The sequence below is a fragment of the Medicago truncatula genome, chromosome 4, assembly GCF_003473485.1.
Source record: "Medicago truncatula cultivar Jemalong A17 chromosome 4, MtrunA17r5.0-ANR, whole genome shotgun sequence".
NCBI lineage: Eukaryota > Viridiplantae > Streptophyta > Magnoliopsida > Fabales > Fabaceae > Medicago > Medicago truncatula.
The window spans coordinates 26,935,772-26,963,380 of record NC_053045.1 but is presented as its reverse complement, the minus strand read 5'-3'; the positions used below and the strand labels follow the sequence as shown (position 1 = coordinate 26,963,380).

General features: G+C 35.0%; 3 protein-coding genes across 6 annotated transcripts; 2 read left to right on the top strand and 1 right to left on the bottom strand.

Annotated features, from left to right (window-relative positions):
- Positions 1-135: 135 nt before the first annotated feature.
- LOC25492246 (receptor-like protein kinase FERONIA) lies at positions 136-2,793 on the bottom strand. Its single transcript, XM_013600328.3, has one exon. The coding sequence runs from the start codon at positions 2,791-2,793 to the stop codon at positions 136-138; it is 2,658 nt and encodes an 885-aa protein (XP_013455782.3).
- A 15,369-nt stretch (positions 2,794-18,162) lies between these two features.
- LOC25492244 (uncharacterized) lies at positions 18,163-20,263 on the top strand. Of its 4 annotated transcripts, none has more exons than XM_024781313.2 (3): positions 18,163-18,388; positions 18,524-18,718; positions 19,649-20,263. In XM_024781313.2, exons 2-3 carry the CDS (start codon positions 18,557-18,559, stop codon positions 19,766-19,768), a joined length of 282 nt encoding a protein of 93 aa, XP_024637081.1. In that variant the 5' UTR covers positions 18,163-18,388; positions 18,524-18,556; the 3' UTR covers positions 19,769-20,263. The 4 variants fall into 4 exon arrangements, with proteins under 4 accessions (XP_024637081.1, XP_024637080.1, XP_024637082.1 ...); XM_024781312.2 differs by having other exon boundaries at positions 18,515-18,718; XM_024781314.2 differs by having other exon boundaries at positions 18,258-18,388; positions 18,503-18,718.
- A 2,961-nt stretch (positions 20,264-23,224) lies between these two features.
- Positions 23,225-23,536, top strand: LOC25492242 (protein GL2-INTERACTING REPRESSOR 2). Its single transcript, XM_013600324.1, has one exon. It carries the CDS (start codon positions 23,225-23,227, stop codon positions 23,534-23,536), a length of 312 nt encoding a protein of 103 aa, XP_013455778.1.
- Positions 23,537-27,609: the final 4,073 nt, after the last annotated feature.

Here is a 27,609-nt window from a genome sequence, read left to right as displayed (position 1 = left end):
ACTCAATAGAAAATCAAGATATATATGATCATACCGTATCTTTTCTGTACTGCTAAAATTATTAGTTTTGATATTATATGTTCATACTTTTTATAAGTATTTGTTTACACTATAAGTGGTGTTCCATATTAATTGCTAAATATAAACTCTAAGGTTTTGACATGAATACGATCGTGGTCTTTGATTACCAATTTCAGAGAAAGGGTGTTCATGAGTACTTGCCCTCGCCGAGACATTGCTCTCCTTCAAGGTGTGGGATCTCGCAAAATGCAGTTCACTCCCTTTATCACTCATAAATTTCGAGAAGCATAGACCTTTCATACATGTTCTCTCTTTTTTGGTCATACCAAACTGGCTATCTTCGTCACTCACCACCAACTGCAACACAGACTCCAAACTCACAACCACTTGATTCATTGAGGGTCGTTGAGTCCCATCATCATGCAAACAACTCAACGCCAACTTGCAGTAATATTTCAAACATTCATTTGTGATAGAATCCCTCAGGAATGGATCTACGATCTGTTTAATTGGAACACCTTCATCGTAACATCTTTGAAACCAACAAACTAGACTAGCCGTCTTCTTATCTAAATCGCGAACCAAAGGTGGCCTTGCACACAATACCTCAAGAAGCACCACACCGAATGAGTACACGTCAGATTTTAGGGTAAGCCTTTGGAGCATATAGTACTCAGGATCTAAATACCCAAGACTCCCCTTCACCATTGTGCTGACATGGGTAGTTGATATCCCCGTTGGTCCCACCTTGGATAACCCGAAGTCGGAAACCTTAGCCACCCATTTCTCATCCAATAATATGTTGGTGCTTTTCACATCACGATGTATTATCTTGTGTTTCACCTCAGCATGAAGATAATTCAGCCCTCTTGCGGCACCCAATACAATCTCAAGCCTTTGCTTCCAAAGTAGGGGTTGGTTATTGGAACCATATAGATACTCACAAAGAGTACCACGTTGCATGAACTCATAAATCAGAATCATCTCTTTGTTGCCGTTGCAGTACCCGACGAGGGATACCAGATGAATGTGGCGAAGTTGAGAGAGCAACTCGATCTCATTCATGAACTCGTTGGCCCCTTGTTGAGAGCCTGGTTTGAGACGTTTTATTGCAACGGGTGTGGATTTATCGATGAAACCTTTATACACGTTGCCAAACCCTCCAACTCCGATGATTAAATCATCATCAAAGTTATTTGTGGCTGCTTTTATCTCTGCAATTGTAAAGTAGCGGCACAAATGGGGCGGTAAAGATGGCAACCCTTCACTCTTTGTTTCTGACGAGTTATCTTCCATAGAATCCTCATCACGATATCGCCATTGCCAATAAATGGTGAAACCCACCATAAGCACACTAACAGAAGCTAAGGTGATCTCTAAGGAAACTAAGACAATCTTATATTTTTTTGACGTTTTGGTTGACAATACTTGATGCGGGTGAGATAGATCATTGGATTTTGATATTGATCCTGCGAGATTGTTATTTTTGTCACTTATTTTCAAAATCTCGATCCCATTCAATGTGACATTACGGTATTTTGAGTAGATATTTTCTGGTGCTCGTTGTAGCTTTATTGAAAGATTAACTCTTTTAATTTGCGAGCTTCCTTCTCGAGAGTACATAGTCACAACATAATCCTTATGAACAGGAACCATACGAGCACCACTCCAATGAATCACATCAGCATTTCGTTCAGCCAAATTATCATCTATAAAAATCTGAAAAACTCTATCACCTTGATTCTTTATATGCCAATCAAACTCGCAAAAATGCAATCTTACCAAATAAGTAAAGGCAGAATCAACTTCAAAATTCCAAGTTACATTATAATCCTTTGTCGCATCCATTCCATAACTTCTTGCAGTTAAGTATACAACTTCTGGTGCCGTGTAGTTTGGAATGGTATTGTTTATATAGTTGAGATTATGTGTAAAATCATTTGATACACTTAGTGGATATTGTTTCTCCAAGTAACGAGGAAAATCGTTGTCCCAATAACGAAACATACCTGTGTCATTACTTCGTGGAACTTGATTATCACCAACGCTGACTCTATAAACCGTCTCTAACACTTTGTCACTGCTGATTTTGTATTTCATGTTTTCAAGGCCAAGTAACTTTAAATGATGATTTGAGTCATTGAGGTTTGTGTAATAGAGAAAAGAAGGCATGGACACGATCTCAATTCCGTTGATGAAAGCATAAGCCTTTGGTTGATTTATGGTGTTTGGAATGAAAGTTATATTTAACTTCTCAGTTGGTTTCATTTTGAGGCAGTACTCTTTCGTGATTGTCTTGTTATCGTTTTGAAGCCAAAGTGCGGGGTTAAAGTCATTGAGAAGGGTGACATTGGTTCCAACTTTGACGGTGAAGAGGGCGTCGAAGGTTTCAAAGTTTTGATACGATGTTGGGTAAAAATGAAGGCGAAGAAAAATAGGGCTATTAGCGACGGAAGGAAATGAGAATGTGAAGTTGGAAAATGAAATACGTGCTGAGGCAAACGGAATTTGGTTAACAGAATCAGAGTTAGGGTTGGGTTTGGATTTGATAGATGAAAATTCAGTCTGTGGTTCAATGATAGAGAATAGTTTGGTGTCATCCATGTCACCAACCCAGGTTCGATTTTCAAATGTTGTATCTATGGAGTGGCCACAATTCAGGGCTAAATTATCATAAGAGTTAACCACTAGAGGGAACAATAGTTGCTGAAACAAAACCGTATACAACAAGGTGATTTTAGTAAGAACTATGTTCTTTAGGTAGTTGGCCATTCTAAAGAATTTTTGTTGCTGAATTTTGCCATGCCACGGAAGTTGTATTTATTGAGTTGGAACGTATATTGGACGGGGAAAATAATGTTTTCAAAGTCAAAATGTTTTGGGTTCAAACTTTTTTTTTAAGGTATTGTTTTGTGTTCAAACTTATAGGTGGAAAAAAATGTATATTTGATTATGAGTTATGATCCATAAATACCCTTAGGTGGCAATACACCCCTTGATATCCACACAAAAATCTGACATGTGGCAATATGAACTCCGCACAAGTACACTTTCTCTTTCTTCTTCTCTTCTCTCTTCCTAATACATGAGGTGTAAAAGGGTGTATGCAATTAAAAGGTGTCTATGTAACATTTTCCTTTGATTATATAATTATCATTAGGAGAAGAAACCTGGAAACTGATAACCAAAAAAAACCTAAACTATGGTACCCTGAATTGGGGAGCGGTTATGGTGCATAATCCTTATGCACCGTGCATAAATTCCAGCCCATTAACCGGTAGTCCAACATAATTGTTTCCTACACCCCCAAGCGAAACTAAACGAAACAAAACGAAACAACACTGCAACCGCGGAAATTATCATTTTAATTCAATGATGATTTCAGAGTGTTGATTTGGTTCAATCACAGTCACAAATGTCCTTATTATAGTATGTTTTGTATAAAATTATGCCAAAACCATTTTGCTGTGGAAATTGTTTCTGTGAGTTGTACTTCAAAACCATTAGATGTACTTAATGGTTTCCAGCAGGTGAAAAAAACTAAGGACCTAGAGTTATTGCCATCATTCAATTTTGGACTGACACAATTGGAGGAGGAGGAAAGAAATGGTTTATGTGAGTTGTACTCCAAAATCATTAGATGTACTTAATGATTTCTAGCAGTTTCCCAGCCATAAATCCCTCTAACATCACAAAGATTTCGAATCCAGTAACAACTTCAGATCTGAAACCGTGAACACAAACAGTGACGAAACAATAACATATAGCAATCAACACAGCGCCACTGGATCGATGAAGAAGAAGAAGAAAACACGAGGGAAGAAGAGGAGCGAACCGACTTAACATCAAGTGAAGTAAAGAAAATTTCGTTTGTGTTTTAATATTTAGATCTACTCCTTCTCGTTGTGTTTTTGCGCGATCCGACTTCGGATTTGGATTTAAAACGAAAATGGATGTTGAAAAATGGCTTTAGTTTTTTTAAAGGGTGAGTTTGGTTCTCCGGCACGGCGCCGCGCCGCCTCTTTCTGGCGACCACTGCGCCGGAATCATCATGTGTGGTCGGAAGAGATGAAGACTCATCTGAGTTCTTCGTTTTCTTTTTCAGAATGTTGAAAATTGTAGAGAGAGGGATAGTTTTATGTTTTAGTGACAGAAATATTTGAAGCAAATGAAGTTTGATTTGGTGTAGTTTGAGAAGCATAGAATTGTATGAAATATATATTAAACTGTGTGAGAGAAATATCATAAATGTTAACTGGTCCAGTGGTTTATTTTGCTTGATTGCAGAGTAGGGGATGCCGGTTCGATTCCACATAGGAGTTTTTCTTTAAACAAAAAAAAATAGTAAAAATATAAAAGAAAGAGGATGGGAGGGTCGAACCAGCAACCTACACAAGAAAAACTAACATCATTTCCATTACGCCAACTACATAGTTGTGATACAAGTATGCCTAATCTAATATATATATATATATATATATAGAAAAGTTGGGGGGTACCATGGCACCTGCAGGTCCCTATGAAGTTCCGCCACTGACGCTAGTTCTAATGATTGTGAAGTATTTATGCACTATAACTTTTGCCCTTGAATTGTGGTTTGATATTGATATCTCTTGGATAAATCTTATTTAAAATGTGATTTAATTTTGAAATAAATAATTACAAGAATATGACATATCAAATTGAATAACTAGATCATGGATAAATACCCGACCTTCATAAGTAATATTATGTTCGCCACAAAAAATGTATTATGTAATAATTTGATGTTAAACAAGTTTTATTCCAAAAAATTTAACAGTAAGTGAAGTCTAGATGATTTTAATTTTTTTTTTTTTGTTATATGAGGCATTTCGTTTATAAAATTCAATGAATTATATTATTTTTATTTGTAAACTTAAAGAGTATATTTGAATGAGAGAATATTTTGAGGCAAAGCAAATTTTGAGGAAATTCAACTTATTTATTTAGGTAAATTTCATTGTTTGAATTATTTTTGAGAGAATTTTCAATATGATTTAAATTTACGAAATATTTTGTCCAAGTTAAATTTAGAGAATTTCAAATGATATCTAAAAGCTATGAATTTTAAATTCCTTCCTTCATATTTTTTTTTTAAATTTTGCAAGTTGGTCCCCATGTTTTTCTGATTTTTTAAATTTACCCTTAAAATTTCCAAGAATTATTAAATGACTCCGAATTTTTTTGAAAATTTGCAATTTGGCTCCTATTTTCAATTTTTTACTTTGATCCATTTTAATTTTTTTACAAAAGTAGTCAAAAAAATAACAATGAAATTATTTATTACTCTACCCATACAAAAACATGTTAAAATTATTTTCAATATAAAACTACAATTTTTTTTTTTGATGAGGCTAAAATGAAATATATTAACACAACATTGGCCTTCCTAGCACTAGGTGTGCTAAGGAAGAAACACCAAAGTCAACACAGTATTACATCAATAATTACAAGGTCAAAACCAGCACCAAAAAACAGCAGAAAACAGCAAAGGAGTTTAACCTATGCCTAATAAAGTGAAAGGACTAGTCAACCAACCATGATAATTAAAGGGAAGAGATGCATACTTCACCTTCAACCACTTATAAGTTAGCAGCTTAATCCTGTCCACCACCTGAACAATTGAACTATGTTTATCATTAAAAATCATGTTGTTCCTTTCCTTCCAAATTTCCCAAACAGTTGCACACCAAATAACCTGTAAAATAGACTGATGTGACTTAGCAATACCACCTAAGGACCTGAATTGAGTGAAATGCCCTACTACATCCTGATTTAGAGACGTAGCAACACCCATCCATTGAAGAATGAAATTCCAAACCGATGCAAAAAGATTACAATGTAAAAATAAATGGGTCGGTGTTTCAGGAAGACCACATCCACCAACACAAAATTGATCATCAAAGTTTACAACATTTCGCCTAAAAAGATTAGTCTTTGTAGGTAATCGATCACGAAACAAGCGCCACACAAAAAGCACCACCTTCAATGGAACGTCTTTATGCCAAATTGAAGGCACTTCCAACACATTATCCGCTTGAACCTGTTCAACAAGAGAGTTGTATACACCACGAACCGTATAGCACGAAGAGGAATCGGCCTTCCAATTCCAAATATCTTTTTTATGAACCTGTAAAGAAACATTATGAAGTAAAAGCATAAGTTCCCCTAACGACTCCTCCTCCCACGCAAACAACCTCCTCCTCCACCTCCACGCATCACCCACAACGCCCCATCCTAAGGCATGCATCGCTGCCACCGTCTCCCCTTTCAACAAAGACAAGTCATACAACCTATGAAATCTATCTCGAAGCGACGACGCATCCTCCCACACATCCGTCCAAAACCGCGTGTCAACACCATCACCTAAAGAACGACTAACATTGCTATTAAACCAACCCTCTGAGCGTAATTCCGAAATTTTCCGCCATCAAACAGATCCATCCCGACCCCCAACACGTAAGTGACAATCCTGTAAACCATTCCTCGCCACCAACACCCTAAACCACAAACTATCCCTATCTACCAACACCCTCCAGCACCACTTCCCTAGTAATGCTAAATTAAATTATTTTATTCTCCTTACCCCCAAACCTCCAACCTCCTGACTCCGACAAATAGATTGCAAATAAACCCAAATAATTTTCCTGTGGTCTGCACTCCTCCCCCCCCAAAAAAAAGTATTTAAAATAGATTCAATAGAGGAAACAATACCTGACGGAGCCTTGAAAAAAGAAAGAGCATAAATAGGCAGGGATGATAGAACAAACTTCAGTAAAACCAAGCGACCACCCAAAGACAAGTGTTTCGATTTCCAACCCGACGGTCTAGATTGAATACGGTTAAATACAAGGTCCCAAAAAGCCAACTGACCTGCGTTCCCACTAATAGGCAAACCAAGATAAATAAACGGGATAGTACCAACCTTACAATTCAAAATCAAAGCCGCTTCTGACAACCAAGAACCACTAACATTAATCCCAACCAACTGACTTTTAGAGAAATTCACTTTAAGACCAGATAGTTCCTCGAAAAGCAACAAAATAGCACGCACAGATCTAATATTCGCCCAAGACTTTTCACATAAAATTAAGGTATCGTCCGCAAACTGAAGATGCGTAACTTGCACCGGATCATGAGTACCCACCTTGTAACCAAAAAACAAATTTTGTGCTACGAAGGCTTCCATCAACACATTAAACCCTTCCGCCGCCAAGAGAAACAAAAAAAGGTGAAAGAGGATCCCCTTGTCTCAATCCCCTCCCCATATGGAACTCATTAGTCGGAGACCCATTGACTAAAACTGAGGTTGTCGCTGTACCGACACATTCCATAATCCACTTCCGCCAAAGAGTTAGGAAACCCATTTTCCCCATCACTTCCTCCAAGTAATTCCAATCAATGGTATCGTAGGCTTTCTCAAAATCTACCTTAAAAAGTAACAGTTACTTTTTTCGTTTACGGGCATCATCAACCACCTCATTCGCCACCAAAATCACATCAAGAATCTGACGACCTTTGATAAAAGCTGACTAAGCATCAGAAACAACAAAATCAATAACTGATCTAAGCTGATTGGCAAGAACCTTGGCCAAAAATTTTTACATGCTACCAACAAGCGAAATAGGCTGAAATTCATTAAGGCATTGAGGGCTATCCACTTTAGGAATAAGAGCAATAAACGTACTATTAATTCCATTTGCCAACTTCCCATTCCGATGAAATTCCACCAAGAAACGCATCACATCATTCTGCACCAAATCCCAAAACTGTTTTAAAAAACCAAACGAAATACCATCAGGACCAGGACTCTTATAACTATCACAGTCCCAAACTGCAGATTTGACTTCCTCCATAGAAAAAGGTTTTATTAAATCAAGACCTTCACGGACATTTAAAGAGCGAAAGCACAACCCCTCAATACTAGGTCGGATGGCTCGGTTAGCTTCAAAATGATTAGAAAAATGGCTAAACACCGCTGCTCGAACATTGTCCACCCCTTTTATCAACACACCATTCACCAGAATAAACGGTAAAGCATTCCGACGATTTCGACTAGACATCATGCTATGGAAGAATTTCGAGTTTGCATCCCCTTCACATAACCATTGCACTCGCGATAATTGCCAACAAACACTAGAATGTCATCTGAAAAACCATGCAAGCTTTCGACTTCCTCAGCCAACAAAACAGCAGACTCGACCTTAACTTCTAAAGCATCAGTTTGATCCTTCAACGAACAAATTCTTGCAGGTAAATTTTGTGAATGATTACGATGCCACTCCTTTAAAGCCAATTTAATCAACTTAAATTTTTCCTTTAAGGGAAACCCACCCCATCCTTCCAAGTGAAAAGAACTCCATTTTTCACGAACAAAAGAGTCATAACCCGTAAAGTTCTCCCAACATTTCAGCATACGCACCGGTTTAGGACCCCAATTAGCTACATCAATGCACAGCTGGAGAGGACAATAATTAGACAAACCTCGTGAAGAAGCCATCTGAAGACAATTAGGCCACGTCAAACACCAATTTTCTGACAACAAGAACCAATCAATCCGACTCATCGACCTCCCATCCCCCCGGTCCCAAGTGAACCGACGCCCACGGAGAGGTAAATAAACAAAAAAAGTTATTAGAAATCATATCATTGAAACTAGCACTGCCTTGTTGAATTGCAACACTACTCACACTTCTTCTTTCCTCCGGACATCGAACCACATTAAAGTCACCACACACACAAACATTTTTCTCCAACAATGACCTCATTCGAAAGGAAATATTATGCCAAAGAAGTTGTTGATGATGAGCATCACACGGAGCATACACATTTAGAAGGGTAAACTGCGTACCAGACTTTATAAATTGACCTTGGATTCCTAACACATGCTCCATAGTAAAAGAGAACCACACCTCGACCTCATTACAATTCCAAAGAGTAATCAAACCCCCCGATGCTCCAATAGAAGGTTTAAACGAAAAATCAACACTAGAATCATTCCACAGAGCTTTACACACCAAATCATTCACAACGGACAACTTCGACTCTTGTAAACACAAAATAAATGGATTTTTCTCCCTCACCAATTGATTCACTTCTCTCCTTTTTTCAAAACCACCCAAACCCCTGACATTCCAAGAGATAATCTTCATCACCACCACTCACACCACCTCACCAACCCCTCCTCACTCCCTCGGCCTTACTTCCCTTTCCCTACTCCCTCTTTATTTTTTCTACCGACACCTGCCAATACATCAAATCGATTGTTCATATCCCCCTTAAAATTCAGCCCCACTGCTTTACCCAAACCGCGGACATCATCAGACAAAGTCTTTTTATCTCCATGAAGTGTCAACCAGTTTGTCTAGTCATTATTAACAGAAATTTGAGAGCCATTAACAGAAGAGCTATCATTAGAAATTACCTTATCATTGGAAAAATCCGAAACCACCTTACGTCGCCTAGACGTCTTACGCAAAGCACGTAAAACTTTCTTTCGATCTTCTTCCGAAAGCCTTGCAATACGCTTCAACTTGACAGCACAATGGCGAATCTGACCAGCACCCTTCCTACGTTTACTACGATGGTGACCGGAGGTAGTGAAATTTTTACCACTTCCTTATGACGTTTAGCCCACTCCAAACTCCACGGACCAGCCGAAACCGAGTGCACTCTTCCCGGAGGACAGGAGGAAGTGCGCTGCACCTTCTTATTCACGCCACCCAAGGAATGGCTTTTAAAATTCGGAGCCTTGCTGATATCACATAAACTGATGTTGCGAGCTGCCTGATGTTCACTAACGTCTTCACTTGGTTTTGGTTCCGTAAAAGAAACCGCAGCTGCACACGGCCCCTTCGTCACATCAGCCTCGAGTGGAACTGTCTCAAACAAAGAATTTTCCTTGTTCGGCGAAGCATGAGAAGCCTTAGCGACTTGCTGCTCCTTCAACCACTCCTCCGATAAATTATGCACCAAATTATCCACGTCGTCGTTAACAAAACAATCCTCTTGATTTCTGTCCTCCACCATACCATCCTCTTCTGTAGACACATCCTCATCCGACAAACACGCGTCCTCCCCCAACGAGAACCCCCCTTCCTCCACTATTTTAAAATCGAAAGGAGTACCATCCACCAAAACCTTGGCATCTGCATTAATTAAATCCAAAGAATGGGTAGAAACAAGAACCCGTGCATAGTCAAAATGAATTTTATCCAGCGTTGCTTCATCCACTTTCAACAAACGACCACAATCATAGACACACAATTTGAAAAAATCCAAATTCCAAGCTTGTAATGGAACCCCATAAATCCTTACCCAAGCACCTCGTTCACGGACCACAACATCTTTCTTCCATTTAACAGGTTTAGAGAAAAAATGTTCAAAAAAAGCCGGTGCTTCAGACAAAATTAAATTAACATCACTATCATCTTCTGTTCGTAAAAGAACCTTGTCAGCACCCAAGGGAATAATATCTAGTTTTTCGAAACCCGCATCAAAAATACGTCGTTGTAACACTGGAATCGCTTCCCCGTTCAAAACTGTTGCAACCAAACACCTACTAGCCCATAAAACGTCTTGTTCTGCAGAAGTGTATTTAGGAATGTGTACCTGCAAATTCTCCACCGTACTCATCTTCGTAACATCTGTTTCCTTAACAACCTTCTTCTTTTCCAATGGTCCTCCCTCGTCCACTTCCTTTCCCCCATATTTTCGGACCACTCCCTCATCCTCCTTCCCTCTTCCCTCCTTTCTTTTTTCTCCCTCAAGTTCAACATGCTCTCTGCCTTTATCAACACCCTTGGAATTACGAGACCTATCAAAAGTCGCAACCTTAGCCACCACTTTCCAATCACCAAACCACACATTGTTTACCGCCTTTAACAGCTTCTCCACATCTTTCACCTTAGCATAACGCACAAAACCAAACGCACCACCATTAACATTTCTTTTGCGTGCTAAATAAACATCCTCCAAGATACCGCATACCTCAAAACCTTGTCTCAAAACAGCATAAGAAATATCGTGCGGAATATTCGTAAAATAGAAGGAAACAACAAGCTGATGCACCTTTGAATTCTGAACCGGTTCCCGGAGAACAGACTTGCGACGCTGCTGATGAAAAACGCGCCTTTCCACATTGTTTGCAGCGTGCTCATGAAAACTGGCAGGCGATCGCCTGCATTCCAGCACAAAACCATCTTCATACCGCAAATTATCTCGTGCCCTAGGCCTTTCTGGACGTAAGTAATGAATTGTAACCCTACCATCATCTGTCAATTCTTGATTGCCATGATCGATGTCTGCACCAGAATCAAACCTATCTGCATAATCAACCCTATCCCTAACCCTAGACCGCCCAAGCCGTCGAAACCTTGTCGCTTGCAGCCGCTGATCATCCCTCTGTATGTCCCGTCGTCCCTGTACCTGTTCCAGCGCTTTTGTCTTTCGCGGTCTCACGTCGGACCATTCACCCCTAATCCCCCCCTGTAGTGGCACCCCGCTTGGCCCCCTTCCCCCCTATGGTACCTTGCTTCCGGTGAAGGTGAATACCAACGTGGTTGTCTCCGGTGAAGAGACGAACCACCACGCTCCCTCACAGGACCACGCTCGCTCTCTCATTATTTCTTAATTTTTTTAAATATTTTAAAAGAGGATAGATGATGGTAATAATAATTTGCTAAAAAAAAAAAAACTACACTTGTTAGCATAGCACGTAATTAAATACTTTATTTGGTCATTTTTATAAAGACTTATGAATTAACAAAAGTTGATGTATCTTATTCATTTAATGACCAAATACATCAACTTTTATTGATTTATTTGTCTTTTATATAAAGGATCAGGAGGAGTAGTACCTTTTAAAAAAAAGGTTTTTATTAAAGATTATAAAATGGAAACAATTGATAATTTTTATGTAAAAAAAATTGTTTTTTGATGTTTTTTATGTTGAATACATAAATCCTAAAATAAAATTTCTAATTTAAAGTTCTTATCAAGTGTCTTAAACATATTTGTTAGAATTTCTAAAATAAACTTGACAAAAAAAATAAAAGACCGGAAGAAGTATTAAAGACGGAATAAGACCGGACACCGAAAATCAAATAAAAACGTATTGGATGGTCACTAACTTGGTCGCAACTCGCAACTTTGAATTGTCAAACTTTCCTTTTGGGAGACTTCCAAATGGAATGAACGAGTGGTAGGACTTTTTTGAAAATGAAAAGATGGAGTAACATTTGGAGATGTTATTGGTTGGACTGATAACGTTTTTTCACGTTATATCTTGTTTTTTCTTTGATTCTTTTTTGTGTCTTGGTTGTCTATATATATCCTTTATTTGTAGTTTGTATTTTTCTTTTTTAAGAGTATGTGTAAGAGTTTAGTAGAAAGCGAAAGAAAAGTCTACAAATGTCCCCGTGAGTTTAGCTCAGTTGGTAAGGACAATGCATAATATATGCATGGTCCGGGGTTCGAATCCCGACCACCAAAAAAAAAAAGTTATAGTTTAAATGACAAAAAATCATCTTTGGATGCTTATTGTTATAAATATGGTGTTTCGTCAAAAACTATTTTACATATATTGCGAGAATGTCCTAAGGTCATGCGGGTTTGGTATAAACTCAGTTGACTTTAAGAATGATCCTCTTGAAGGTGGTCTTCATTTATGGTTCACGATTCATGCAATCGGTCAAAGAGACTCTACTTTGCTTCCCCTTTTGACAAGCATCACATAATTTGTCTTCTTTAAAAACTTTATTTTAGGTAAAGTGGATACTAGATCCATGGACATAACTGTATTTTGTAAGTCAAAGTGAATGTGACCGAGACATATATGTCATAACCAAGAACCTTCACTCTTGGCAACAAGGCACTTGTCACCACTTAATGACGAATCATCTAAATCAAGCATATAGACATTATCAACTCTTTAATATAACTTTGTTATCATTATAGTTCTCAATAATGCAACCTTCGATGTTAAAAGTTACTAGTGTACCATTGTCGCAAAATTGATGCACTTAAATAAATTTACTCGGTTGCATAAGTTGGAACAAATTTTCCTTTCTCACCAAAGAGTCGTTGCATTCATCAGTGATCTTAAGTCAGACGCTTGGTAAAGAGGATCTCAGTTCAGAGGCTTGAACTATAAAGTGTTGACTTCCATAAAGCATTTTTTTTATATATGACACAAAACTTCATTTCAAGGTCCAGAGTGTGGACTTGGTCCATAGGCAGAACTTCATCTACTTATATTTTCATGAGTATCCTTATTATTCTCATATGCTTTCTTATCATCAAAACTTAAGTGTTTATGTTGTTTTAACACTTTCACGATACCAAAAGCTGATATCTTAACCAAGGGCCTTCCATGACAGCTTTTTGATGACTTTTGACATAGTCTCAACATTCGGAAACTATAATTTTTGACTGTTAGGGCCTTCTGCATCCTCATAATTCTCTAAGGCAATTGTAATTTATAAGGAGTTATCATTCTACTCTGACCCAAGACACGATCCCTCTTAAAGTGACTGGTCTTGTGACCCTTTAAGCACCTATACTTCGACATGTCACTACCCTTTGAGTTTCCCCGTTTTCCTTTGCCACCACCTCTTGAGACACTTAAGCCTTCACCACTATCATCAAATCTTAAATCATTGGACTTGGTTAACTCCTTAGTTCTCAACACTGCTTAGACTTCCTCTAAGTTGACAATGCCTTCCTTGCCATATATCATGGTATCCTTGAAGAACTCAAAAGATCTAGGTAAAGCACAAAACAAGAGTAGAGCATTGCTTCATCCTCAATGTTTTCCAAATCATCAATGATTTTATTAAACTCCTTCAGTTGCTTTCTGATTGATTTGGACTCTACCATCCCAAAGAATAAAGTTGTTGTTTAAAAAATTGTCAATGGGCCAACGATTTGGTCATATACAACGACTTTAACCTTGACCACATCGATGTCGTACTAACTTCTTTCGCAACATCCCTCAAAACTATATCCCCAAGGCACAAAATCATGGCCCTCTTGACTTTGTCCACCATCTCGGTCTTCTTTGCTTATGACATTGTGACCAACAACGAACGTTTTTACCTTTTTCCAGGGGCAAAATCCCTGAGAAAAGGACAGAATCCCTGGAAAAAGGGACGTTTGTGAGAGAATTTGCCAGGGGCAAAAGTACTGGAAAAAGCGCTCGTCGCAAATGGTCCTATTTTTGTTCGATCTGTGAAAACGGCGATAGTAATGACATCGAAAAAGTGGTGGTCGGCGGTGGTTTTGTGAAGGGAGAAGGAATGATGGTTGAGTCTTGGTAGTTGGATATATTCTTTGGAGAGATAACAAGTGGTAAAAGATAAGGTTGTGATATGTGTATTTGTAAGGTCCACCAACTCAATAGAGGAAAACGTGTGGTGTGTGTTTTTTTTTTTGTTTAAAAAAAAATTGTAAAAATCAAGCAAACTAGTAAGAGAGTTAAAAAAGTATCTGCACACTCTGCCATTCCCATGTGGGTTGTCCCTCTATTTGAATTTCAATTTTCCCGCTTGCAATTTACCAGGGGTTGTTTCCTTTTGTGAGGGACAAACCCCTGTGTTATGGTATGTCCCCACATTTTTTTATGTCTGTTTGTGAGGGGCTTCCTTGGTATTTTTCCTGGCAAATTTGCCAGAGGTTTTTTGTCCCTGTCAAAATCCCTGGCAAATAGTCATTTTTCTTGTAGTGTACCCTTAAAAGCTTGTGCACACTTTTGTTGTAATAAAACCGCCTGCATCTTTACCTCTCAGAACCTAAAATCACTATCTCCTGTAAATTTATCAATGTCACACTTTGAACTCATGCTCATTAACCAATTCACCCCTTTATCCCACGGTGGGAGCGAATTATTGTGAGTTCAGACTCAAATCTCACACTAATAAACTTAGATATGTGGAGCAAATGAGAAGTAGTAATCAATATCAAAGTAGTCTCAAGTAACAACAACCTACCTATATCCAATCTAGTAATCAATTGTACAACACAAGCCATAAGCAAAATATAAAGAGAGAAGAGAAAAACAACACACCAAGGATTTGTTAACCAGTTCCGCTAAACAATGACATACGTATGGAGGATATAGCTCTCCAATCCACTATGATAAGAGTGATACAAAAAGGATACAAGAAATTAGTTTACAAACTCACAAAGAACAAACCCTAAATTATATCCATTTTTCAAGTCACTCAAACCCACAATGAATCCTAAGAGAAAATAATAAAGAAGCTTTTTAATCCATTATGTGAAGTGTTTCCCAACCCAAAAACCTCTGACCAAAGACCCTTAACTCTAAGGGTATGTTTGGAAGAGAAGAAAGTAAAGGGAAAGATATAAGGACAGAAAGTTTCTTGAAATTCGGGCTTTCATAGTTTGGATGTATTTTACCGTAGCAAAGAAATATTGTTTTGGATGGGGTCCATGCTCATAATTGTTTCCACTCTATATTAGATGGAAAGGCACGGAAGGGGCTCAAAGTCTAGTATAGTCTTGCTGTTTTCTATTTTTTAATGAATACAATTAAGCAAATATTTTTTTAAATTGCAAATCAAAAGCATATATATAGTTCAACGATTCAAGAAATAGTTATATTGCATAATATTTTGGCAATTAATATGCTTCCCTCAGCGGTTGATAGATATTTTAGCAAGTGTACTAAATACTATCGAAGTAGTAAAAATATCGTTTCCACGAGGACTGTGTTAATCTCAATTTAGCAATAAAAAAAATATTTAGGATGAATAAATTTTCTTTTGAATTGCCACTAGGCAGTTGATTGGTTTGATTACAATAAAGGTAAATAACAGAAAATAAAGATAGTTTTGGAAAATATATATGAGAGATGAGACTAGGTCTTTTGAATCATCTATGTTCCCCTAATTGGTATACTGCACCTATTCTTATGAATGATTCTCTAGTTCCACGATAGTTAACAAAATAGTCCTAATCAATCCCTTGAGTTAGGACCCTCTTCTCAAACTACAGCCCCTAATTCCTTAGGTGGTCTAATAATCTTTGAAGGTTTAAGCACGTTAACCTAGTATCACTAACAAACGATTATCCATTCCTAGACTAACCATGTTTATTAGAACAATTCAATTAGGTCTAAGTCGAAAGCTAGGGTCACTAAGAACAATTGAATTGAATAAAAACTAAATTGTCATTCACAATAAATAGAGTTTCACAGCAACATGGTTCAATTAGGATTACACAGAATCATCTCAAACCTAACCTCTAGAGGATTAGCTAAACATGATAAAAAAATTAAGAAATATAAATAAAAGAGAAATTACAGTTGGCTTGATAATTTCTCTTAAACTTGATATGTCTTGCTTCTTTTGTTCATGCGTTGAATTTGAAGCCTTGCTTCTTCTCCTGTCTCGTAATGCGTGCGGCTCCCTTGTTTCCAAAACGTGATCGCTTGTTCCAGCCGTGAATCCATAAAACATGTTGTGCAGCCTCCTTATATAGTCTTATGTAACCTAATTTTCCAAAATCCAAACATATGTTACGGTTCTTTTTTCTTTTTTGCTGAAGCCACACATTTCCTCCTTTTTTTAGTACAATGACATATGATAACATCAAGCCCATTTGTTTCTTCTTTTTGCACCTTCCATGTTGTGACATTATTTTCTTTCCTTTCATTTCTTTCCTTGTGCCACATGTCCCTAAAATCGTGTCACGAAATAGCCATCGTGACACGTTTTAACCAATGTCGAATGAACCTCATCATGTGCTCTAAATCGTGACACGTTTTCAACAATCGTGACACGATTTTGCTTTCTTCAAAATCTTCTATTTTTCTTGCTTTCTTTGTTGTTTAAGTTTGCTTGTGAACTCAAAATATCATGAAAATGACACTAAAAATAGTGAATGACTGACTGTCATCAGCGGTCACTTCGGTCTATCATTTTTTATTCTAATTTATAACATAATATAATGTTACTTATTTAAATTTATAAATTATATAAAAATACTTAAAATATTATATCTATTATGTAGGGATATTTATGTCAATTTACTAACAATATAACTATATTTCCTTTCACTTTCTTCATACTATCACTTAAACCAAACAACTAAATAATCATCTCATTTTTCACTTACTTTCTACTCACTTTCATTCCTTCAACAATCTTTCCTTTTACTTTCTTTGATCATCCAAACAGAACCTAAAGTTCTCTCCTTTAGTTTATCGAGATTCTCTCTCTTGAAACTTGTCCAAAAAATTGAAGAAGGAAGTCTTGAGTAGTACTCAGACCCATGCAAAATCGTGTCACAATTTTCCTCAACACGTCACAATGTAGCTCGTACACAATGCAATACAACAACCTGATAAAAATATCACTCCCGTAAATCATTGTAACTAATCATTGTAATCGCATTTTGAAACATGTTTTGTCTAATATACACAAACAAGTTAGTCTTGTATCATACACAAACTTATTTTTTACCATTTAATCATTAAATCTCATTGTATTTCATTTAATTCAATAATAAAGTATGTACAAAAAAAATCAATAATAAAGTTTATTGATCCAAGAATAAAAAGAACCTTGTATATTGTGCGAAAAAATATGTTCTTTATACACCACAAACTTGACCTTTGAAAGAATCTAAAATTGATCAAAAAGTGCAAAAAAGAAAAAAGGGTTAATAGTGCTTTTCATCCCTGTAATATATGTCATTTCTGGTTTTCGTCCCTTTAAAATTTTCAGTTTGATTTGCACCTCGTAAAATTTTTATTTTCTGAAAAACACCGCTAATAGGCCATTTTTCAGAATTTTTTTTCAAAAATCTTTGGTTTTTGAATGGCCTATTAAGGATGTTTTTCGAAAAATAAAAATTTTACGATGGTGCAAATCAAACCGAAAATTTTACAGGGACGAAAACCGAAAATGACATATATTATAGAGATGAAAAACACTATTAACCCAAGAAAAAATTGTCACTCTTCCAAGTATAACTTTCTATACTAAATAAAACAAAATTCTTGTTGGAAAGTCATCTCAAATATATTTTAATAATAACATTTGTGCCTTGGCCACTAGCATTTTAATACTAATATTTATAGTTGAGACTTGAGAGTGTATTGTACCTTGTCCCCTAGCCGCTATGTTTATACTAGTTTGTTTTTGACTTTATATCAAAGTTTTTGTTTTTTTTTAAAAAAAATATTATTTTAAAAAATGAATTCACATTTTGAGCTTAAAAAATTTCAAATTTACTGCGAAAGCCGCAACTGCAAAATATATCAAAGCGCATGATTTGAAGACCTATGATGACTTTATGCTTTTATCGTTCTCACCGATCTGTAAGCTTTTCTCTTTTAGGTCAAAATACCACATTAATTTAATTTCTACCCTTTTTCTTTTCCTCTTCAATTTGTGTTTATTTATTTATTTTCCTTACTAACTAAATAATTCAGTGTTATTTGAAGATCATGCAGGTGTTGTGCAGTTTGTGTTTGTAGTAATTGGAAATGATGCTTCGACCCTTGTTGCTTGTATTTTTACTGCTTATGTTTGTAATCACTTCCCAGTTTGAGTGGAAACAACAACTTATGGTTGATGTTGATTCAACTTCCACTATATCTCAAAAGCAGCAAAGGTTTTCAAAGGGGGTGGAAATAGTAAAAGAAAAGGTTTTAATTCTTTCCCATCTTTTCAACCTGAGTTTATGCTCTTATTCTTGGTAGTGTTACTTGTTTGCATCAATGCAATTGTGCTTGTATTTTTGTCACTTAGGACCTGTTTGGATTTGCTTATTTGAGTATATCTACTTTCATAAACATTTGTGAGACTGTTTGGAAGCAGCTTATGCATAAGCACTTATATGATAGAGTTGTCAGTAATGCTTAGTGAGTTAGTTATATCAATCTATTCCTTTCTAGTGTCTCCGGTATGGTGCGTGCGGGTTCTGTAGTTATTCTCTCTGTAAAGATCTGCTTGTCTAGCCAATGAGCACCAATAACAATTTTTTGAATAATTTAACAAGACACTCCTATTTTTACAACCTCTGATTGTCACTATTTCAGAAGTATTTGGTCATTCTTCGATGGAATTGGAAACTCTGTCAGTTGTATATGCTACTCCCTCTGTTCTTATATACATATTTTTCTACAAGATTGTTTTGCAGAAATTATTGAATAGCTTGAAACACTGAGATATATGTTTTCTTGAACTCCACATGTATTGGAGTATTAAATTCTGCTTTTTAATTTTTTGTACACAACATATCCCTTTTTTGATACATTAAAATGTGAAGAAGAAACATTTTAATCACTTATGAAGTTTGCAAAAAGACAGTCATATCTCACTGACAATGAGAGCGTAAGTCTATGGTATCTTATCTTATCTACGTTGTATGGAAATCACTAGTTCCTTAAATTATGTTCTATCGAAAAGTTATACATTTGCATACATGTTACAAATTTCTATTCGTCATGGTCTGTACTCTGTATGCTTTCAAGTCCAAAACTAATAGAAATTTTCTCGTTTGAACTTCGATCAATGACTATGCTATTTTGCAGCAAATTTTCTGATTTTTTTTCAATCGATGTTGCTTGCTGCAGATTATTTTAGTGCAAGAGAAAAATATTCGAAGATTGAATGAGGTTGTGAGGCATCTCCAGCAACAATTGCAGCAATGTAGAAGTAGTAATGATACAAGAAATGGCACTGTAAGTCTGTAAGCATATACCAGAGACTTCGTGACATCAAGTTTTAGAGGATTATTAAGCGTAGACAGCAAATATGTTAAAAATTGATAATCTTTACGCTCTAGTTGTAAAGTCATTCGCTTAAGTTCATCGGAAGACAAATGTTGAAAAAATTGTCTTCCCCTGTATATTAGAAAATATTACTATTATTATCTCCATTTCAATACAAAAATCCCACATCAATGAAATGGAAATTGCAAGGTGTTTTAAGTGTTCAGTTATAACTTCCAATATTTTTTGTTGTTGTGAGGGTCATTGTGTCACATTAATATCTAAAGCAACCTTTGGCATGCATTGTTTAATGTGAAGATCTGAAGTTGATAATCTATCAATTTTTTCTTTCTTTCTAAGTATGAAGATTTTATTTATAGAATAGAGCAGTTAAAGAGTATGAACAAGTTTGTACGAAGAAAAGTAAACAAAAAAGTTAATAGTTGTTTTTCATTAGAGTATATGGTTGGTGATTAACATGTTATGCATTTATATGGATTGATTGAAGCATTTCGTTATCAACTACATTTTTTGTTTAATTTCAGTTACCAGTGTATCTATCCATGTCTTGTTTTGAAGACTAGGTTTACTAAAAGGGAGTTGCATTAACTTTTTGTAAGTACTACTAGGTAGGACGAACACATTATGACATTGAGATAGTGGCAGATTCAAAATTTATGTAGGAAGGAAATATGTTAAACTTTTACAAAACACATAACCTTGTGACCATAAATATTCAAATAGGAGTATAATATATTTGTTGAATAAAATCTACAATATGGGGTAATTTCCCATAAGCATTATACTTGCAATCATTCATACAAATACAATGGGATATTATTTGTTAAAGTGATAACTGGTGGTATTGAGGAATGGACAGGTTGTAGTTATAACTTTATAAGGAGGTCATGAGTTGATCAACTTCCTCCACTAACAAAAATAATCACCAACAAAAAGAGATCTTTAGAGCTGACAGTTAATGAGTAGACGAACAATCTGAGTCTTTTATCGAATTTAGAGATACATGGTGGATCGATAGCTCAGCAAACTTCAAAGAAGGTGTCCAACACAGTGACTTAGATGGTCAGACATACGGAGACCTACATTGTCTTTTGTTTAGGATTAAGGCTGAGATGCTCTTAAGGGTGGCAAAAACACCTATGCCTACGGATATTTGACTACCCCTTATTATATGGATACAAACACGGATTTGATTTTGTACTCAGGAATTGGGAAGTCAAATGAAGTTATTGAAATTTGGAATGCATATGAAATTTTGATGTTTATTTGTTTGTTTTTATGCTTTTATTTTACTTCAAGAATTTGTATGGATTATGCAAGAATCATGAATTTTCTATGGATTATGTATGATTGATGAAATTTTGAAGGGATTATGCATGGATGTTTAAAAGTTGAAGTTTTTTGGTAATTAAAAAAAGTTATTCTTTGTAAAAAAATAAAAAAAATAAAAAAAGTTCATGGGTACCCATGAATACTTCAATATACGCGGCTACCCGCACAATAGATACCCACGAAGGTACGAGGCCGACCATGATATTATATTTATCCAACGGAGCGGAAACAAGTATCATACTATCTGTACCCATGGGTACCCATTAACATCCACGCTCCCAAGAAGGAGAAGGCTTTTGAGGTGGTCCATAGCACCGTGACTGAGAGCATTCTTTTTATTTGCATGCATTTGGTTTAATGTCATTGCTACCTTAACAATTTTTTAATGAATGAATTTGTTTCCGGTAATTTGTTTTTGATTTTATAATTGAATAAATGATTGAATGAATGAATGGTTGAATATGTGAAATAACGGCAAAACAAAAACACATAAAAACTAATTTTCTGTCACACCGTGCAATTTTGCCTTTGTAACTGATAGTTAACTGTTGTTCTTGGAGCAACAGTTAACTGTCGTAGCCAGAAGCAGTGGATAACTACCATTGTAGGAATTTTTTGTTTGGTTCTGGCTACCCCGACAATTTGTATGGTCCACGATTCACGTAAACTTCAATAAATTGAAGTGTTTGGTTCATTTTGTGTTAAAACACAACTATGAACCATGAACATTTATCCAGTAGATCAGAACACCAAGTTAGCCGCAGTTTACTACAACGAGAGAAAACCCAATTTGTTTAGGGTCTAGGTTGATGTCACATAGTCTGGGTTGAAGGATAAGCTAGACCAAATAACCGTCAACTCAACCACAAAGACACAAGGATGGTGGACATTGTTGAGTATCATCGTCCATCAATCGACTCAGATGGAAGCATCCAGTTCATCCAAATGATGTTCAGTAACGACGACAATATGAGAATCATGTTTTCAATATTTAGTCAGCACACTACTAAATGGTCGATTAAGTTGGACGCTTCCTTGTTAAGATTTTTCGATGGAACTCAGGAAAGTTTGATTTGGTCTATGCCTATGAAAAAATCAGAGATTGCATGGAGGAACCAGATGTAGAAGGTAGTGTGGCAGATCCGTGATCTATTATATTGTGTTTTACGTTGTTGAATTATAATGAAATTATGTTTAATGTATGTTTTTGTTGTTGTCTTGGATGAATATTGAGTGGTCTTGTCTAATTATTATCATAAGCATTGTCTCATCTTTGAATACCCTTTTTCATGTGTTGTGTACAAATGCATTAAGTTGTCTTTGAATACCTATTTGTCTGTTCTTGCTTGAAATTCATTTGCTCTTTGGAACCGATACTTAACTACATAAATTTCAACTGCAGTTAACTACCGTTTCAGCAACGATATTGGGGATATTTTCGTAGGATTAAGGTGCTTGAGATCAAATAGAGGAGCTAAAGAGCAATTTTCAAAAACGTCACACCTCTACCTACTAGGCCTAACTTGGCGCAAACAAGGACCATATATGGTCTATAGACTATATATACTAAACCTTTTTAGAGGTGAGACCTTGTCGAATAAACATGCAGGCATATTGCTTTATCTCTGTCTTATTTATTTTTTATTGTTCCACTTCTTTACTCCCCCACTTTTATACACAATTAAATTTGACATATAAATTTAATCAATAACCTCCCTCTACATTGATTTTCTCTACTCACTTTCACCCCTTCAATTCAAGTTCTTTATATGTAACCACCAAATTTGTTCAAATTCAACACCTCAAATACCTAATATTGCTATTATTACTGCTACACTTAGATATCCTTTCAGCTAACCTAGTAATCTCCTAACCTAACTAATTAAACATATCTCAAGCATATCTCACTGCTTATTATAACTTATGAATAATTTTAATAACGTGTTAGTTAGTTCTAACTGTAAGTGAACAACCCATTTAATTCAATTTAATTAAATTAAATATCTTACCGTCAATTATTTATCCTATATATGTACATGTAGTGTTATTTTGAACATATATCTTAGAAATTAAAAATTTACCAACATGAGTAAAAGATCAAGGAGTCCAACGTTGGAAGTGGCAGTGGGGCTGAAATTGTCACCACCAAGGGCGGCAACCTCGTCGCTATCATCGGAATCTTTATCGACAGAATGTGTTCATTCGTCGGAGGGATCATGTGTGTCGGGTGATGCTGCTGAAGAGACAAAAACCATGCTTCTTGTTGGTTGCACTCGATGCCTCATGTATGTTATGGTACCAGAAGTTGATCCCAAATGTCCCAAGTGCAAGAGTACTGTGTTGCTTGATTTTCTTAACAGTGAGGAAATTACAAGTAAGAAGAAGACAAGCAGCTAGTGAGTTGTGACTGTGTGATTATATGCATTGAGGTTGTTAACATTATTTTTAGTTTGTACGAAATAGTATAATTAATTTATTAATTATCTTAAACGTTTACATCTTATTTTTCCTTTGAAATTTCATATTTATTTTCTAATCAACTCCATATCAATGTAAAATTAGTATGAAATATCTTCAGTTGTTTAAAATACTTTGAACATTTGTTCTCGTGAGTTTAGCTCAGTTGATAAAAATAATGCATAATATATGTAAGGTCTGGGGTTCAAACCCTGACCACCACAAAAAAAAAATACTTTGAACATTTACGATATACATACAAAGAGGAATATAAATGGTGTGAGCAGAGTAAAAAATAAAATAAGAGTGAACAATATCTAATCTATGCAATCGCTTAAACGTGAACACTATTATTCTTTTTTTTTCTTTTTTTCTTTTCATGTTCGGTAGCTAGAAATTTATTTCTTAAAGTGATAAGTGGAGAATTCAAGATTTGAAACCCAACCTATATTGCAACGTCCTTATCAATTGAATTATGATCGGCTGATGAACCAATTTTCTTAGTAAATTAATATGAAATTTTATTTATTTTCAATTTTTTACTAAAAAAAATAAGGGTCCACCATTGGGATAATTTTGATAGATTCATATTAGACGCGAGGGATGTCAATGGATATCCATAGAGACGGATAGTATGATAGCCGTCCCCACCCCGTTAGATAAATACGATACACGTGCCCGCCCCGTACCCGCGTGGGTACCCACTATACGGGTAACCCGTGGGTATTGAGGTATCCATGGGTATTCGTGGGTACCCATAAACTTTTTAATTTATTTATTTTTTGTTAGAAAGAATAACTTTTTTTTAATTATAAAAAAACTCTAACTTTTAAACATCCATACATAATCCATTCAAATTTCATAAATCATACATAATCCATACAAAATTCATGCTTCTTACATCGTGTGTTTTAATTTACGAAGGAACGAAATACATGACATAAAAGAAAAGTAACCAAGACTCATAAAGAAATTACCGAACAGACAAGTAATGAACTTTTTCAAGAAAAATTCTCAGTTTCAAACAAAAAGATTAAATCAACTCCTACATAGAAATTAGAAACAAATTGAAATATTCATGTATTCAAAGAAGAAGAAAAAATAAAAGATTGAGAAGAAGAAAATCTAAGTGCACCAAAAGGGAAGAGCAAGATAAAGTTGTGACATAAGAGAAAAGTTGTCGTACAATAAACTAAACTAGAATTTTTTGGAGACCTCAAACTTTTACACACACATAAGGATTTTAGTCATTTACTTAATTTATTATCGAGTATGGGTACTCGTGGGCACGGGTATCATTAAATTCGTGTCTGTATCTATAAACTAATGGGTAGTCAAATACCCGTTTATTATACGCGTGGATATCCATTTAGCCACCCGTCTCGTGCCCATGATGGATTTTACCCACAGGTATCCGTGGGCATGAGTATTTTTGCCACCCCTACTATTAAACTTAATGAATTTAGTTCCTGCATGTTAAGGGTGGCAAAAAATGCCGTAGAAAAGCGAGGCAGAATAGGTTTGGCTCGCAGGCTCTTTAAAAAAATCGTTTATGTATTTTTTTATTAATTAAATATAAATTACCCAATATTTAACTTTATTTTTCACTAAAAATAATTGTCAATGTCTGATAACATGGAAAAAAAGTTTTTTTTTTTTTTATTTCACTTTCAAAAAGTGTTGGTTAATTTAAATTTACATAGAAAACTGACTATAATTAACATGCACAAGTAATGGTGGATGTTCATCCTTAATCTTTCACCTTCCTATAACCTCCATTAGTGAATGGATGCTTAATGGTCCTTAATTGTTTTGATCTTTCACTTGCTCATTTGTGTCCTATAAATCTGACTCATATGTTAAGATACACTTCAGAAGTAATAATATATTCTTTTGTTCTTCATTTATTATTTTCTCTATACTATTCTATGTTTTACAATACCTTGCAATACTTTTAATTAATTTATTATGTTTCATGGACATCCTCCTAAATGAATATCACAATAAAATAATAAATGAAGGATATGTTGAATATCTCAATATTACGAGACAAAATTTTGATAAATAAGTGTAGTGAAAATGTTACATGTATTTTCATCTAGATTGACTGCAAATATATTAGTTTAATTTAAGCACATATTATTGTAAACTTGAAGTTTACAAATCATATTAAGTTTGTCGTTGGCAAGACTGATGAGTTATCCTTAATCTATTATGATGCAAAAAAAGAAAGAAAAGTTTTTTTTTTTTTTTTTTTTTTTTTGTGTGTGGATATGTATTAAAGAACCCGAAGTTTCTTCAATATAATAAATTTTGTACATTATTGAAGAGGCAGAAGTTTCTTAAAATCTAAAAACCTTCGTTTATTACTAGTTTCCAATCGAATTGATAATCGAGGATATGAGTCTCTCACATTTATAGAATGTATATAAGATGATATTTGTGAATCAATACACAGATAATGGTCATGTGGATCAATTAGATGTTTTATGACTTTAACTAGTGAATCTACTAAATAAACATATGCATGTTTAATATCAACTCACAACCAGAAGTTTGCAAGATTATTTGATAAATTAATTTCACTAAAATCTCATTTTCCTCATTTAATAAGTATTGAACATACATTATAATTGATATTTAACATTCAAGTAGCATATACTCGCACAAAAATGGACTTGAAAATCCATTCATTAGATGTTTAATGTTAATTGTATGATAACTATTTATGTGATCACATCTTCGAAATTTCTACTTGGGAATATGAAATCATTCATTTTGAGACATCGATTCAAATCAAGCCAACAAGTTGCCACATGTAAGTCGTCCCCTAGTTCACACTTTGGTTTTTGGTTTACAAACCTAATATTTTCCATATAATTATTTTTGGATGTGTTGTCAATATTTCAATATGAATCTCCATCTATTATAAAATATCTTCAATAAATAATTAGAGATCAATTTAATGCTCAGTAGGTTGATTATCAATTAATAAATTAATTTTTTCAATATCAGGAGGAGAAAATAAGTAGCTGAATATATGAACCAGAAATTCAAATGAATAATTTGAAATAAATTATTATTAATTCATCTTGATCCTCATATAATTCAATGTGAACCAAAAGTTCAAAATACAATTTCATTTGTAAAGTTAAATAATCAGAATATCAGTTGTTAATGCTCCGATCAAAATAGATGTCTCATTTTGACAATCTAATGTTGTAAATGAATCTCAATTGTGCCTGAAGCGTGATAGACTATCCGGTTCCACAAACAAATCATATGAAAAATCCAAATGAGAAATTTCACATAATTTATCGTTTAGTTCCAGTATAACTAATCATGTACCTGAAATTTATGTAAATAAAGAGATCTCGATAAACTATGTGATGAATGAAATTTAATGGAACCAAAATAAAGTCAATGTTGACAATGTTTTTACATAAAATATAGCACTATATGTAAAAAATGACAACGAGGATCATGAATCTATGTCTATTAAGGATTATATATACAATACAATGATTGATTAAATGAAAAGATGCATTTGATGCGAAATTAATCTAACTTTTAAAAGGGAATAATTTTTGGACCAGTAGTCCATGCATATGAAGATGCAAAAATAAAATGAGAATGATAAAATATTTATATACAGTTTGGCTTAATATTCAAGAGTATTGGTAAAAATTTACTATTAATTTCAGAGAGACATTCACCAGAAGTGAATTAGAGTATATTATCATACTTGATTAAGGCTATCACAACATTAAAGGTCTAATATTTGAAATCTTTCTTGACTAACTTGTTACTTTTATATAAAATTCTCTGAAGGTTTTAACTTTAATCAAAGCATATAATTCATATTCTTGATGATATTACTTAATCAAATAAAATTTTATTGACATGATGTATAATATTCTTAATAAATAATTTATAAAATGAGATATATACAAATGATAGCATTTCTCCATTAGAAAATAAATATGAGAACTCGTGAAGAGATTTTTTAAAGT

Excerpts from the sequence above, each read along its gene's own strand:
- LOC25492244 (XM_024781313.2), top strand. The coding sequence starts at position 18,557 with ATGATGCTTCGACCCTTGTTGCTTGTATTTTTACTGCTTATGTTTGTA. Across the intron at positions 18,719-19,648 it reads TGGAAATAGTAAAAGAAAAG|ATTATTTTAGTGCAAGAGAA; the intron begins GTTTTAATTCTT and ends TGCTTGCTGCAG.
- LOC25492246 (XM_013600328.3), bottom strand. The coding sequence starts at position 2,793 with ATGGCCAACTACCTAAAGAACATAGTTCTTACTAAAATCACCTTGTTG.
- LOC25492242 (XM_013600324.1), top strand. The coding sequence starts at position 23,225 with ATGAGTAAAAGATCAAGGAGTCCAACGTTGGAAGTGGCAGTGGGGCTG.